The 15,278-nt window shown below is 47.1% G+C and overlaps 1 protein-coding gene across 12 annotated transcripts; it reads right to left on the bottom strand.

The window, feature by feature from the left end:
* Positions 1 to 4,389: 4,389 nt before the first annotated feature.
* On the bottom strand, positions 4,390 to 9,070 carry LOC141021325 (protein RESISTANCE TO PHYTOPHTHORA 1, chloroplastic-like). Of its 12 annotated transcripts, none has more exons than XR_012182210.1 (7): positions 8,740 to 9,070; positions 8,520 to 8,636; positions 7,774 to 7,880; positions 7,248 to 7,498; positions 6,060 to 6,182; positions 5,371 to 5,513; positions 4,390 to 4,701 (listed from the first exon to the last, which is right to left on the bottom strand). XR_012182210.1 is itself a non-coding variant. In XM_073496758.1 (7 exons), exons 4-7 carry the CDS (start codon positions 7,276 to 7,278, stop codon positions 4,643 to 4,645), a joined length of 294 nt encoding a protein of 97 aa, XP_073352859.1. In that variant the 5' UTR covers positions 7,279 to 7,498; positions 7,774 to 7,880; positions 8,520 to 8,636; positions 8,740 to 9,060; the 3' UTR covers positions 4,390 to 4,642. The 12 variants fall into 12 exon arrangements, 6 of the variants coding, with proteins under 6 accessions (XP_073352859.1, XP_073352862.1, XP_073352858.1 ...); XR_012182211.1 differs by having other exon boundaries at positions 6,131 to 6,182; XR_012182209.1 differs by having other exon boundaries at positions 5,367 to 5,513; positions 6,131 to 6,191; positions 8,740 to 9,068.
* Positions 9,071 to 15,278: the final 6,208 nt, after the last annotated feature.

The following is a 15,278-nucleotide window of genomic DNA, read 5'->3' as shown; positions in this document are numbered from 1 at the left end:
TTCAAAATGTGAACGTTAGGCTTTTCGATGGGACCGACATGTCAACTCGGTGGGACCGATTTCATTAGGGTTAGGGAATAACATAATCTCGGTGAGACCGATTACACAAACTCGGTGGGACTGATTTTGGTAGCAAGCTAACCAGAGAGTTGGTTAGGCAAACTCGGTGGGACCGATTCACTCATCTCAGTGAGACCGAAACGTTACGAAAGGGAAACAGAGAGTTTGCATTGCGAACTCGGTGGGACCGATCGCTCATCTCGGCTGGACCAAAACGTTACGAAGGGAAACAAAGAGTTTGCAATCCCATCTCGGTGCGACCAAGGTGACTAGGGTTTTGTGGCAGTGGCTATGTCAACTGAACTCGGTGGCGCCAGATAGAAAGTTTCGGTGGGGCCGAGTTTGACTTTTGGTTTGGGACATATGTGGATATGAGAAGGTACTTGAGGGTTTTGGAGCATATCACTAAGCATTTTGAGCAAGTAACCCATTAAGCAACACCTCAACCCCTTTTAATAGTATTGGTTTTTCCTATGGACTCAATGTGATCTTGGATCACTAAAAGTAAAATATAGAGTCTTGAGCTTGAGCCAATATGTGTCCTTAGCATTTTGAGGGGTCCACATTTCTCATCCATGCCATGCCAATCATTGAGCTTTCCTGAAATATTTATCTTGAGATATCATTAGCTCAATGAGCTATATGTTGTTAGGAATTACCAAAACCACCCAGGGATAGTTGCACTTTCAATCTCCCCCTTTTTGGTAATTGATGACAACATATAGATCAAAGCTTTGACAAATGATCATAAGATTGAAATACATCGTCGCTTTGAGAAGTATGTAATAAGCAAGAGCTCCCCCTAAATTTGTGCATTATTTAAAATTTGCTTTTGAATGCAAATGCACAATCGATTAGGCTCATGGGTCACTCTTCCATGTCACATACATCTTGGTGGAGCGCTCAAAATGATGAAAATTCAAAGCATGCACTCATCACCAAGCAAAGTGAATGATCATATAAGAGATATAAGAGATAATATCATCCAAGCAAGCATTAAAGTAGCATATGATCAAACACATTATCAACCAAGTATCTCACACAGACATAGAGTATCAACCAAGCACACAAAAAGTTCAACCAAAAGCAAGAGAGACAAAGAAGCAAAACACTCTCTCTCGAAGCCTATGATCTATACACTTCTCCCCCTTTGGCAACAAGCTACCAAAAAGTTCGAAAATGCATAGTGCTATGCGTCTCTCAGGCTTGGTCTTCGGGAGGTTGTGTATAGAGAACTCCAAGGACGAAGGCATCTGTTGATGTAGTTGGAGCTGGTGGAGTGGCTGCTGGAGGTGGCACTGAAGCTGTGGCTGCTGGTGCTGACGCTGTAGCTCTAGTATCTGATACTCGCACTGCAGCAGATCTCTGACCTCTAGGCACTCGCTGAAAAGCATCAGTATTTGCCTTTCCTTTCCTCTCTTCTACATCCTCCTGGAGCTGCTCAACTGCTGTTTGTATCTCAGTCACCTTCAGATCAAGATCATAAAATTTTGTCTCTATGATCCTCTCCAAGCTCTCCTGATTTTGAGTTAGGGTGGCCAAGCCCTTCTCAATCCTCAAGGTAGATTGGATCAGGTATGCTACCTGATCTTGTTTGATCTTCCGGAAAACTTGAGATGCTTCCTCAACACCTGGCATCTTGGCAGCTTTCTTTGCCTTGGCTTTAGCTCTCTTCTCTTGTGCTTGAGCTGATGACGGTTCATCCTCATTCATCACAACTTTGTTGTCTTCAAATTAAGGATATAGAGGTAGATGCTCCTTGTCCAACAAGTATGTTCCTGTGCCCATCTTAGAATTGATGAGCTCCTGAATATGTGGAGCATACCCACAACTTCTCTTTTGGTCAGCAGTTGTCCTCTTGATTGTCTCTACAATCAGGCTCATGACTTTGAACTTTTGGGGGACATCAAATAGTTGCAGCAAGTTGATGGAATGTCCTCTAATCATCTTGTGATCTCCAGACTTGGGTAGCAAAGTGTGCCTTAGGATGGTATTAATGGTAGGCAGACCAGGCAACAAGTAATGTACAGAACCAAGCTCTTGTGTCTCCAAAGCTTTATCAGGGATCTCTTTGTACATGTTTGCCATAGAGTTGTGGTCTTTCTTCTTCTTTGCATACACATCCAAGTCATCCTCATGTTCTTCTGGAGCATTGATCAATTCAACCCATTCTTCAACAGTGGATTGGTACCTTGTACCTTCGGACATCCATACTATCCTTCCATCTGGATAGAAGTGAGCAGTGGAGTAAAACTGCATGATTAGCTCATCATTCCATTTGGTGAGCTTCTGACCAACAAACTTATCAACTCCACATGCTTTGAAGCTTTCATATACTCCTGGGAAGTAGTCTTCTTTCTCCTTGATGTATTCCCAATCAACCAATCTCATGTCACAGACAATTGGCTTCTTGTCGAGCAAAATAGTCTCATATAAGTCTTGTTGTTCTTTTGTGTGGAACCTGTAATCAACTGCAGTCCTCCTTCTCACAGCATAGGGATCATACTGTCTCCACAATCTCAGTCCAGTCCTAATGTGCATGCCCTCAGCCACTAGATGAGCATCATTTTGGTCTGGAATTTTGGGTTTCAGTTTTCTCAAAACATGGGATTCATCATCCTCTTCTTCAACTTGAGGCACTGGGGCCTTGTTCTTCTCTTCAGCTGGAATGTTCCGGGTGCTTCTCTTAGGCTTAGGGGATTTCTGAGCTTGAGCTGGTGCTTTGGGAGCAGGCTTGGGCTTTGATGTTGCAGCCCCTGACTTGATAGCATCTCCCATAAGCTTCTGAGCTTTGGGTGCTGGTGCAGCATCCTCTTCCTCTTCCTCTGAATCTCTTACCATAGTTGATTTTCCAAGAAGTTTTGTAGATGTGGTTCTTTCTATCTTATTTTTCTTGTCATCTCCTGCTGCTTCACCATCATCCTATTCTATGGTGAATTTCATGGTTTCTCCTGTTGGAACTTTCCTTGGCTTTGACATTGGGATTCTCTTGGCAGGTGCCTTCTTGTGCAAGCCTGGCTTTGTTGCAGCAGCTATGCCATACTCTTTCTTCAAGACTTTCTTCCTTGAGGTGGCCTCATCCTCAACGGCCACATAGTCCTCATCCTCAAAGTCTGAGGTTCTCTTCTTCCTTGCTCTAGTGGCTGCCTTGGGCAAGTTACTAGGTGTGCTCCTGCTGCCCTCATCATAGCTAGTTGAGGGATCTGCACCCTCACTCAATTGCACTTGTTCTTCAGATCTGTTGTGACTGTCACTCTGGTCAGACATCTTGGCAAACACACTGATAGCAGACCCTGTGAATAGATTTAGATGAGGTAGAGTGGATGAGCATCACAAAGTGCAGAGTTTTTGCAAAACAGATGACTCAAAAACTTAGTTTTAGTTCTCCACAGAAAGCATTTCGGAGCTACCGATTTGTTAAACTCGGTGATACCGAAGCAATTTTGGAACCTAAACTAGTGAACTCGGTCAGACCGAGTCACAGTTTGGTGGCATCGAGATTCCTAGGGTTTCACAGAGTGTCGAACTCGGTCGCACCGATTTGCAATTTTCAGTCAGACCGAAAACGCATATGCAATGGCCTAATCCAAATCGGTGAGACCGATTTCTTCAACTCGGTCGTTCCGAGATGAGTTCGGCGGAGACCTAACCCTAAATTTTCAAATCAAATCTAACCTAAGGGATGTTTCCTGTGGATAGATTGTTTGCATACGTGGTAATGATCATGGCAAAGCAATGTGCTATGAATCAGAGTTAAGAAATAGCACACAGAGTCGAACCCATACCCTAGTTCGACGGGAGTTCGCTATAGCGACAACGGCGGAGCAGATTCCGTTGACAGCGACGGAAACCAGCGGCGGGAGGTCACTGGCGGCGAGGAGACAATCCGGAGACCCGAGGAGGCAGAGCAGGACACACGCGCGGGCTGAGGAGTTTGAAGAAATTTCCAAAATCTCACCCGTGGGTTTATATATCCCGACCCTGTAACATCCCTAGCCTTGCTATGCACTTGGACTAGCTTGGTTGCTGCAACATGTCTAAATTTCATTTAAACTTGAAATGGGGATGTTCAGACCCTAGCATCAAATGGAATTCAACTAGGATCAAAATAAAAATATTTTCATAAACCCAAAATGTCCCTAAGAAAAGTTCATGATTTCCGGTTAAGGTGAAAACCTCTGCCAAAAGTGATGAATATATTTTTAGGTCATTTTTGGATTTTTGAATTAACACAAAAGTATTTTAATTGTAGCCATTTAAATGCTATATATATTTTAAATGGTCCAAATATTCTGAAGTTACTTGTGGAGCTCTGGAATAACTCAGTTAAGCTCCAAAATAATTTTCAGAATTTAATGTAGTGAAAGCAGATACACAAGCACATACAAGTCTGCACGTCCAACATCAACTAAACAAGCAAAAACAGATACACAAGAAAAAACAGATACACAACTGCACATACAAGTCTGCACGTCCAACATCAACTAAACAAGCAAAAACAGATACACAAGCACATACAAGTATGCTTACAAGCAAAAACAGATACACAAGCAACAAGCACCAAAACATGGTGCAACATCAACTAAAGCTGTGGTGCGCATCTCCATGCCTCTTCTGATCTTCCATCATAGCAGCAACAACCTGAACGACATTAGATCACCAAAAAGAAACATTATTAAATGTTTAGAAACAAGGCCATCAACATGAGGCAGTAATCCAACTTAACACTTTGTCAACATATTTGTATATGCAAATAACTAAGCTTATACTGTATAACTTTATGATCCACATGCAATGTGAAATTGAATTGCCAAATATACTGTTTGAGCAGTCATGGGCTCGCAGAGAAGCTATAGCTACAGAAGTAGAATATGACCAGTTAATATATTGCAAAGAAGGTTTTTGTGCATCAGCACTGAATCAAAGAACATATTCTCAACAATTTAGACATATCGTTTCAAGTTGTTGCAACATCAGCTTGAGGCTGCTTGTCTATCCTCATTCTACTGGTTGATGATCATTTATAAATTTGTAGTGAACATATCCTAGGCCTAAGACATACAACATACATCCTTCACACACAAAAAAGATATACGAGATACAACATGTACCTATTTGCAAAGCCTACCAAGAACAGATCCTAGGCCTACGACATACTAGTTCTTACATGACTTTGCTACTAACAGTAGCAACAAAATTCTTAGCAATTGAACGACAGTAAGCACCACATATTCACTTCATCAAGAGATAAGCACCAAATATCATCCTCAACAAAGAACTAATTTGCTGGAAAACACATGTCTTACTTACTGAACATCCAGATGCACCACATCCACATGAGCCTCCAAATGTCCGGCTCGCTGGAGGGGAAGACGAGGTTGAAGGAAAGGGCGCCGCCGGCAAGCATGGAGGCGTACGCCTGGACCTCAAAGATGGTGTACAGATGGACCAAACTACAGTTTCAGTAAAACTATAAGAACACAAAATAAAACTACAAAAACTACAGTTTCAGTAAAACTATAAATTAGTTTAGATTGTGAGAAAGTCAGCACCATCAGCAGTAACCATTAACAAAAGAAAATGAATTATGTCGATGCTGGAAAGAACATCTCTGGAGTAGTTTTAATTGAAAAAATCTACAGAATACTCCAGTAATTAGAGTACACAGCTAAGATGCTGGAAAGAACATCACACAGGCAGGACAAACTACTCCATCTCCGCACTACAGGCAGGAAAAACTACAGGAGTATACAGCTACTCCTACAGGAGTACTATGGGTAAGACAACTACAGGAGTAAGATGTTGATCATGCTGCAAAGAACATAACTACTCGAGGTACTACATGAGTACAGGAAAGAACACTACAGGCACCAAAAAATTCATCCATCTCGCTTACAGTATTACAGGAAAGAACACTAAAGCGAGCTCACAAGCCTCACATACAGTAAGTCTTGCGTGTCACAACCAAATTACAGGAAAAATGCATCCATCTCACTTACATCTCAGCATTAATGCAGCAACAATACAAAGAGCTGGTATCAAGAAGAGCACAAATGGTCCAGGAGCCGACCTGCCAAAGGAGCAGCATGCTGCTGCTTTGCTTCCCCATATAGGACACTCTCCTAAGATAGCTACCCAAAAAACAAAAAAAACATGATTAGTTAGCTGGTACATAAGAAAAGGAATTAATGCACGAATGACATATACAACTAAAAAACAGGATATGAAATATTATTAGAATTGCACATTAGATGGCTGCAAGATAACTTTTGCTTCATATAAAGTAACTAGAATTAGCACCCAAAAACTAGAATTTACTAATGTTTTTGTCACACTACCAAAATTCAAGACAAACCATGACAGGGAGACGAGTGAATTGCAGCATAGGATGCATCTAATTTGACTACCACAATCATTGAGTGAAAGCAAACATCAAAGAATTCAAAAATTTCTGAACTGAATGCAAGCTAGTTTGCACATGACACAGCAGGTCTGCAGTCCGTAATTAGATTAGATATTCCGACTCATGAGCCACATGCACAGACACTTACTAGAACCTGCTTATGCTTAAACTAGAAATAGAACAAAGGAAAACTGAACCTATCTATTCAACAGAGACATAGCATGGGAGGAGCACCTATGTCAAGAGAAATCACACATGGCCTGAACCCTGGGCATCATTTTAACTTACAAACTGCATCACCAAATAAAACTACCAGGTTAGTGACAACCTTAAAATGGAATCAGGCAGTCTTACGTTTTGAGCCACTTGTAAGATCAATTCCAGTTTTCTTTAACTCAGACGTGAAAGCAAAAAACTTGCCAGAATTAGCAAGGATTCCTCTGCCTAAGTAGATTCAGCACGAGCCAAGCAGGGCACCTTATGCTCTGCACCTAGCACGACATTTTTTGTTTATTTATATTTAGAAAATGGATGAGATTTATTATTCTTGGCTTCCTCTGCAAGTAGCCAGGCTAGTGGGGTGACCCAAAAGATTCATGGATTTAAGGATAAACACCATGGCTGCATAATATTGATATATTGATCGCACACTATGAATCTAGTTAGAAAAAGGCAAAGCCTAAGTCACATGAAACACATGCTGCCTGCGTGTGGAAACTTCAGTACAGCCCACAATGAACATCAACATCAGAATAGTTCAGAAGGTGGCAAGTGTTGGCCCTACCTGCGGTGAGCATGAGTATGTTGACGTCCATGGTGCGCCACGACGAACCACTTGAGCGGCCTCCAAACGTGCTCGAAGAGCGAGACCACCAGAAGCACCCCGCAGACGAGCACGTAGTAAACTTCTGCTTCACGGTTGTTCTGCAGGACCGAGCATTTCCTCACCGAGAAGAGCTGTTGTGATCTTGCCCTCTTTGCTTCGCCTTCTTCTGGTGCTTTGTAGCAGTTCCACTGGTTGTGTATGCTGATGATCTATTACGGCACAACAGAACTCTGTCAGCTATTACTGAAATTCCTCCCCAAAATGAGACAGGAGATGGGGTTACCAAGTACAAACCAACATTCTTGTTTTATTAATTTAGTCTGCTAAATGTCGGTAAAATTACTGAGAAACTGACAGCGGCTCTAGTGCAGATAGGATACAAAGTTTCAGATGTGTTCTGCAGTTATATTACATACAGACTAAAGAAATTGACAGAGCACAGTGCAGATAGGAGATGATGCTGGACATGCTACCAATTGTTTACCTGTTTTGGGTGTTCGTGTTGTGCCCAACAGAGTTGGGATCCTCTGCTGCAGAGTGGTGGCGGGCGATGGGGATCCTTTGCTGTAGATGATGAGGAGACACCTCGGGCTATGGACCATGGGGCAGCACGCACCGTCGATGGTGGGAGAGGCGGCCGCCCAAGCAAATCAACGAGAAGGGATCAGAGTTCGCGGACGTGCAATGAGAATAATATAGGATGCTTCGATTGCAATAAGTAAATGCATCATGAAGGTCGCAGATCCATATACAGAATGAAGTTATGTAGGATCAGCAAGCTACTGGGAAATATAATCCCAACAAGCAAGCAAACCCCCACGACTTATTTTTAATCTATTTAATAAAGGCACTCAGCATTGTGTTTCTGTATGCAGTTTGCTTTCAAGATCACACTCTGAATCTCTACTATGATATCGATGAGAAATGGCCATTTGTGCTAATTATCTTATCATGAATGTAAATCTACATTTCCACCACAAACCCACAATGATTCTGGCTTCTTATAATGGAAGAGGATCATAGAGAAGAGATTGGAGGGCTCATAGGTGGATGAGTGCAAGATGCTGCAGGAGAGAACGCCTGCAACTAAGCAATTGACATTGAAAATTAACACTAGAAACCTTGAGACGGAGACGGACTAGAAACCTTGAGCAGCACCTTCTAGTCCCAAACCGAACTCCTAATAATCACTAGAAACCTTGAGCAGCACATTCTTGCAGGTATACGTACCGAATATGGAGACGGAGACGGACTACTGGGAGACGGAGACGGACTCCTGAGAGAGCACACACCGCATCTGCTCCAGCGAGTAGGGGTGCTCTGGGTCCTTGATGTCCTGCACCGTATCTGCAAACGCCCAAATCAGTTCCCCGTCAGTCAGCGAAGCTAAGCCAATCAATGGAGGAAAAAACCAAAGAAGGAAACCGAGGGATCCGGGCGCTTCCATTACCGAAGACGTCGAGCGCCGCGTGCGCGGGGTGGACGGCGTGCTCCGGCCGCTCGTGCACGAGGCAGGGGCGTTGGCGAGGAGCCAGCGGAGGTGGCGGTGGAGGTGCGGCGCCGAGGGTGGGGCGAGCGCGGCGGCCCTGTGGCGGAAGGCGCCGAGTGAGGCATCAAGGACGGGGTGGTTCGGCGGGCGGAGGACGAGCGGCATGGGGTCTGCGTCCTACGGGAGGCGAGGAGGAGCGGGTGGTGACGCGCGGGCGTGGGCGGCGTGCTCGGCGGAATCGGGGGTCGCGCTTGGCCACTGGAGGACGCGCGCGCCCGATCTGGCCCGATGAGAGGAAGGAGCGGAGGGATGGTGAGGGAGTGCTGGACTAAGGGGTCCTCGGGCGTCCGTCCTGCTATCCATGGGCCGGACTGATGGGCTGTGAAGATACGAAGGCCGAAGACAATACTCGTGTCCGGATTGGACTCTACTTGGCATGGAATGCAAGCTCGGCGACCTATTATGAAGATTTCCTCCTATGTAACCGACCTCGTGTAACCCTAGATCTCTCCGGTGTCTATATGAACCGGAGAGCATAGTCCGGATAGGACAGATTCATTACCATATTCACATAGGCTAGACTTCTAGGGTTTAGCCATTACGATCTCGTGGTAGATCAACTCTTGTAACACTCATATTCATCAAGATCAATCAAGCAGGAAGTAGGGTATTACCTCCATAGAGAGGGCCCGAACCTAGGTAAACATCGTGTCCCCCGTCTTCTGTTACCATCGATCCTAGACGCACAGTCCGGGACCCCCTACCCGAGATCCGCCGGTTTTGACACCGACATTGGTGCTTTCATTGAGATTTCCACTGTGCCGTCGACGAAAGCTTTGATGGCCCCTTCGATCGTCAGTAATGACGTGGTCCAAGGAGAAACCTTTCTCCCCAGACAGATCTTTGTATTCGGCGGCTTCGTACTGCGGGCCAACTCGCTTGGCCATCTAGAGCAGATCGACAGCTACACCCCTGGCCAACAGGTCAGGTTCGTAAGCCTGAACTACGTTGCGGACATCCGTGGAGACTTGATCTTCGACGGATTCGAGACCGCGGCAACCGCTCCCCTTCGCCCCGATGAACATGGCTTAAACCTGTCATCAGGCCGCATCCAGGAGATTGCTCCTGTAATAACTCTGGCCTTAGAACCAGAACAGATCAAGTCGTCCGAAGATGGGAAACTCAACCCCATCACGGGGGCTACCGATTCGACGGCGTTGGAGCCACATGCAGATTCCACTTCGTACGATACTTGCATTAACGGAACCCCGGACTTGTCTTCGATATCGAGTTTCGAACCCTGCGAGCCCGCGGATACCGAACTCGATCGGCTATCGATCTTCAAGTTCAGCGCCGCGGATATCTTCCAACACTCGCCCATGGGCGACCTACTAAAGTCACTAAAAAACCTATCCCTGGCAGACGGCTCGTCGCCGAACTATGTTCGGTTCGACCTTACGGCGGATGACAGAGAATTTTGCTTCCCACCCGCCACCCACTTCATAGCCACCGTCGAAGACCCAGCCAACACGCCTGGCCTCTGCTCAGACATCGACGGTCTGGACGACAATGAGGGGCAAGGCCAGAGCTTACTATCCGCTAGACGCGGGACGACCACTTCCTGGTATGATGTGTGCATGGTAGACACACCCAACGATGATCTCGACGATGACAAGGAGGATCCAGTCGAGGATAAGCCTCCTGGTACACAGTCCGAACACCTGCGCCCCCCGCGCCACTCTCAGTCACGTCACTCAAGAGAAAACAATACTAGCACCGGATGTGATAATACTCCGGACAACGAAGGCCCTGTTGAGACAGGATCCGAACAGGAGGACCAGTAAAGCGGGCAAGATAGCCCTGATGAACAAGTCATATTCGGAGACTCGGAGGATAGTAATTATCTCCCACCCTCCGAGGAAGAGGAGAGCCTCGGCAACGAGGAATTCATCGTGCCTGAGGAACCTCTCGAGCAGGAGCGCTTTAAACGCCGGCTAATAGCCACGGCAAGGAATCTAAGAATAAAGCAGCTGCAACTTCAAGCAAGCCAAGATCTGCTCAATGATAAATGGACTGAGGTCCTGGCCGCCGAAGAATACGGCCTTAGCGGCCCAGACAAAATCCACCACAACTGTAGGTGGCTCCCTCAATACGATGGCAAGGCGTTGGAGCCCACACCACCATCGAATAAGCCGGTAGGCCGACCACAGTTCGGTCCGGACAAGGCAGCAACCCAAGCAGAGCACCATACCAACCCATCCGGTCGTCCAAGCAAGAATAAAGAAGCTCGGGGGAACACTCGCGACATCCAACAAGATCGGGAGGGTAGAACAGGACACACAAAATCGACACACAGATCGCGGAGACATGCCCCGGCCAGTAATAACGGTTATCTATTCGGACACAACAGACCCGAGCACGCTCGGTCCAAAAACCGTAAGAGGAGTCCGCCTGAGGTGCTTCACAGTGTGGCCCAACATAGAGGAGTCGCACACCCTCTTTGCTTCGCCAACGAGGTAATGGAGCACGAATTTCCAGACGGGTTTAAACCCATCAACATCGCATCATACGATGGAACAACAGATCCCGCAGTATGGATTGAGGATTACCTCCTCCATATCCACCTGGCTCGCGGAGACGACCTTCATGCCATTAAATACCTGCCTCTCCAGCTTAAGGGACCAGCGCGGTACTGGCTAAACAGTTTGCCAGAAAATTCTATTGGCAGCTGGGAAGATTTGGAAGACGCCTTTCATGACAACTTCCAAGGAACGTATGTCCGGCCATCAGATGCCGATGACTTAAGTCATATTGTCCAACAGCCCGGCGAGTCAGCTAGGGAACTCTGGACTAGGTTCTTAGTCAAAAAGAACCAAATTGTCGACTGTCCGGACGCGGAAGCCCTTGCGGCCTTCAAATATAGCGTCGGGGACGAATGGCTAGCACGTCACCTCGGCCAGGAAGGACCTAAATCCATGACAGCCCTTACCGCTCTAATGACTCGCTTTTGTGCGGGAGAAGACAACTGGCTCGCTCGTAAAAGCAACAACGCCAGCGACCCGGGCACTTCCGAAATCCAAGACGGCAACGGCAAGCCACGACTAAACGCACACAACAGCCACAACAATAATGAAAGATTACGCCACACAGCGGTCAATGCCGGATTTCACAATCCGAAAACCGGTCAACGGAAGAAGCCATTCAAGGCAAACCAGGATGGACCATCCACCCTCGACAGGATATTGGACCGACCTTGTCAGATTCACGGTCACCCTGATAAGCCAGCTAATCACACCAACAGAAAATATTGGGTCTTTAAGCAGGCATGCAAGCTTAACACCGAACGCAATGGGAGGAGGCCACCAGGCGATAAAGACGACGGAACGGCTCGCCAACCGAACACCAGGGGCCAGAAACAGTTTCCCTCCGAAGTTCGACCACTCCCGGAACGGAAATAGCAGTTCGGCTTCCGCCACCCACCCGCTATACCGGCAAGATTCACACAACTCATACATCACTATGCGCTAAAGATACCATGGGTACCGGCGGAAGCACAATACGGGCAACCCTGCAAACATTCCCGTAACATTTTTATCTGTTTTACCATATTTTTCTTTATTATCTCTTAAAAAGAGGTGACCATCAGGACAGCATCTACTCGGACTCTATCGGAGTTCGGATCCGTACACTCACCTAAGGGGCCACTTCTGTTAAGGACTCCCCTCCCCGAGGACGGGCGACGCAGACGTGCGACAGGAGGTCCAAAACAGCTTTTTTGTAGACCGCGCTCTTTATTTTGAGCCTGTACTATGCCTTTTTCCTCCGTTCCCGACCCCAAGCATGTCAAATAGCCGGGTTGTGGTTTTTCTCTTCTTTATATATATATGAATTTATCATTGGCTTATTGCTCCACTCCCAGTAAACTTCATCCGAACTAATCTTCCATACTCTTTCTACAACGAGTACGCCCATAACGGCGGTGTTACAAGACGCACCTCGGCATAACTTGCCAGGGGCTCGGTATGGGAACAAATGAGTCGCCAATAAAAGTCCGAACAGCCTATAGCGTACTTCGGCGTCGCAAGTTTGGCCTTATATGCATCAGCACCGAATCATTGTATTTGGTCAATAGATGGGTTGCCCGGCTCCTGTGCTTGCTACCCTACGTTCTGCTCTATCGGCTAGGGTAGTAAAGGGAGAACTACTGCGATTGTGCCCTGGCTTTGACTGGATGAGCACCTCAGTAGAGAAAGCCGAAAACTGACTGTCATGATGCGGCGAGAGCTGGTCAACCACTTGACGACTTATTCGAATCTTTAGCGATTCTCTGTGTCACGCGAAGGATCTTTTTCAGATCAAAACATGTAAGGCACAAAAATTATAATACGCCGCATGCATACCCGGGGCTATGTCGTAGCCCCGCCATAAAACTCCTATGGCTAAGTGAAGGTGTTAACGCCATATAGTCCGATTGCCTGGTTCGCCGCATTATCATCTCCTTTATGGACCGAGACATTGGACAAAGAGTGATTCAATGCTTTTCCGAACACCCCCGTATTTCCTACGAGGGGGCTGAAGCCAACGACTGGAAAACCTTCAGATTACATTACAACGGTCGCACAGGAGGAATACAAGCTTTCGAGCAAAAGATGAAAACAGATTAACCATAAAGTTGTCTGTTACAACACTTATACACATCACTCGAACATTATATCTTTCGAGCACTGACCCTCTATCAAGCGGGCGGCCTCTAGGACGTCTTCAAAATAATGCTCCGGTTCCGGACGTTCCTTGCCTTTGGGTGGACTCTTCGCCGCAACATCGATGGCCTTCATCTTCCCCCAGAATGTCTTGACTCGGGCGAAGGCCATCCGTGCACCTTCAATGCACGCCGACCACTTCACAGCGTCGATACGCGCCACCGCATCAACAAGCCGTTGCACCAGGCCGAAGTAACTACTCGGAACAGGATCAGTCGGCCACAACCGGACTATGACGTTCTTCATGGCAGCGCCGGATATCCTATGCAGCACGGCCCACTGGGACATCTGTTCATTCAGCAACAGAGGGCGCTTCGACGCGCCAAATTGTGACCAGAAAAGCTTTTCCGTTGCATACCCCTCTTGTGCATGGTAAAACTGCGCCGCATCGGAAGAACTCTTCGGCAAGTCTAAAAAATTGTCCGGAGAACTCCACACTTGGTTAAGCTGAGCATAGTTCGGATCGCCGAACTTAGCCTGTAGAAAAAAGGGCTTGCTAGCCACAATCTCCCCAGCTTGCCGGATCTCCTCACGGGCTGCTCTGGACTCAGACCGCACTTCTCTTGACTCTCGTAAGGCCTTGTCAAGTTCGACCGTTTTGGCTTCATTTTCCTTCTCAAGAAGTTTACAGCGGCTAGCCGCATTCTCTAACTTGCGCGCCATGGTGGACATCTTCTCCTTGTCTTGGCGCCGCACAGCTTGCTCGGCTTTTAACTCAGCCGATGCCTTTTCGGCAGCCGCATCACTAAACCGGGCCTGCTCCTTGACCCAGGACATCTCCGCCCGAAGGGCTTCCATGGCAGCGGCACCATCTGCATTCATGCACATTTCATGTAAAACTCTTTTTCAGAGTCAGGCTTAAATTACAAGCACATTTGTGTAAGGAATGCTCGAAATATATACCTTGCGAGTCGTCAAGACACCTGTTGATCAATGCAATATCATCCTCCGCAATATCCAGCTTTCGCTGCAGTTCGGCCACTTCCGTATTGCGAGTAGTGGCAGGAGGGGCGGTAGCCTGCATTCCAAATTCAAGCAAGATCAGTACCTGAGCATATATTTTTGATCCTCCGATTGCTTCCTTCGGAAGGCAATCCGAGTCTCAGGGGCTACTGCATACACAACAGGTGCATTCTGTCAATGTTATTCAATTGGCAACATTACATCACAAACCTCAAAACCTCTTAGAAGGCTCGTAAAGGCCTCGTTCAACCCGCTCTTCGTGGAGAGAACTTTTTTTACCACCGTAACCATTAAGGCACGGTGCTCTTCCGAAACGGACGCTCGTCGCAGCATGTCCGTCAGCGTCTCCGGCACTCCTGGGTCTTCGGACACCGCCGCCGGAGCACGACACTCCTTTGAAGGAATCCAGTCACCCGCCTCCAGAATCGTCTCCGGCTATAAACCGGATAGTTCGGGGCCGTCATTCTTGATCCCCGAACCCTGAGTGACAGAGGCACCACCTTCGGGCAACTCCTTCCTTGTTTCCTGCGCTACTTGCCGGTTGGGAGGAGCCCTCCGGGACGACACCTCAAGATCATCCTCCCTATTGGTCGAGGAGGCCGGAGAAGGCGTGCCACTCTCTATCATCTCTGGCAGAAGGTCTCCCGAGGAGGAGGACAATTGAGAAACACCAGGCGTTAACCTGCGAGGACGTACATATGTCGGAGGATTACTTTAGTAATAAGAAAGGAATGAGGTATGGTTAAAGTACCCTGTGTCGCTTACGGTCTGGCCGGA

The sequence above is a fragment of the Aegilops tauschii genome, chromosome 4 (genome assembly GCF_002575655.3).
Source record: "Aegilops tauschii subsp. strangulata cultivar AL8/78 chromosome 4, Aet v6.0, whole genome shotgun sequence".
In the NCBI taxonomy this organism is placed as follows: domain Eukaryota; kingdom Viridiplantae; phylum Streptophyta; class Magnoliopsida; order Poales; family Poaceae; genus Aegilops; species Aegilops tauschii.
This window is presented reverse-complemented; position numbering and strand designations above follow the sequence as displayed.

What these genes read in the sequence shown, in the direction of transcription:
- LOC141021325 (XM_073496757.1), bottom strand. Translation starts at nt 7,278, where the DNA reads ATGGACGTCAACATACTCATGCTCACCGCAG. An exon ending in TGCTGCATTAATGCTGAGAT is followed by an intron (nt 5,514 to 6,059) that starts GTAAGTGAGATG and finishes CTGAAACTGTAG; the next exon opens with TTTGGTCCATCTGTACACCA. An exon ending in GTGGTGCATCTGGATGTTCA is followed by an intron (nt 4,702 to 5,370) that starts GTAAGTAAGACA and finishes AATGTCGTTCAG; the next exon opens with GTTGTTGCTGCTATGATGGA.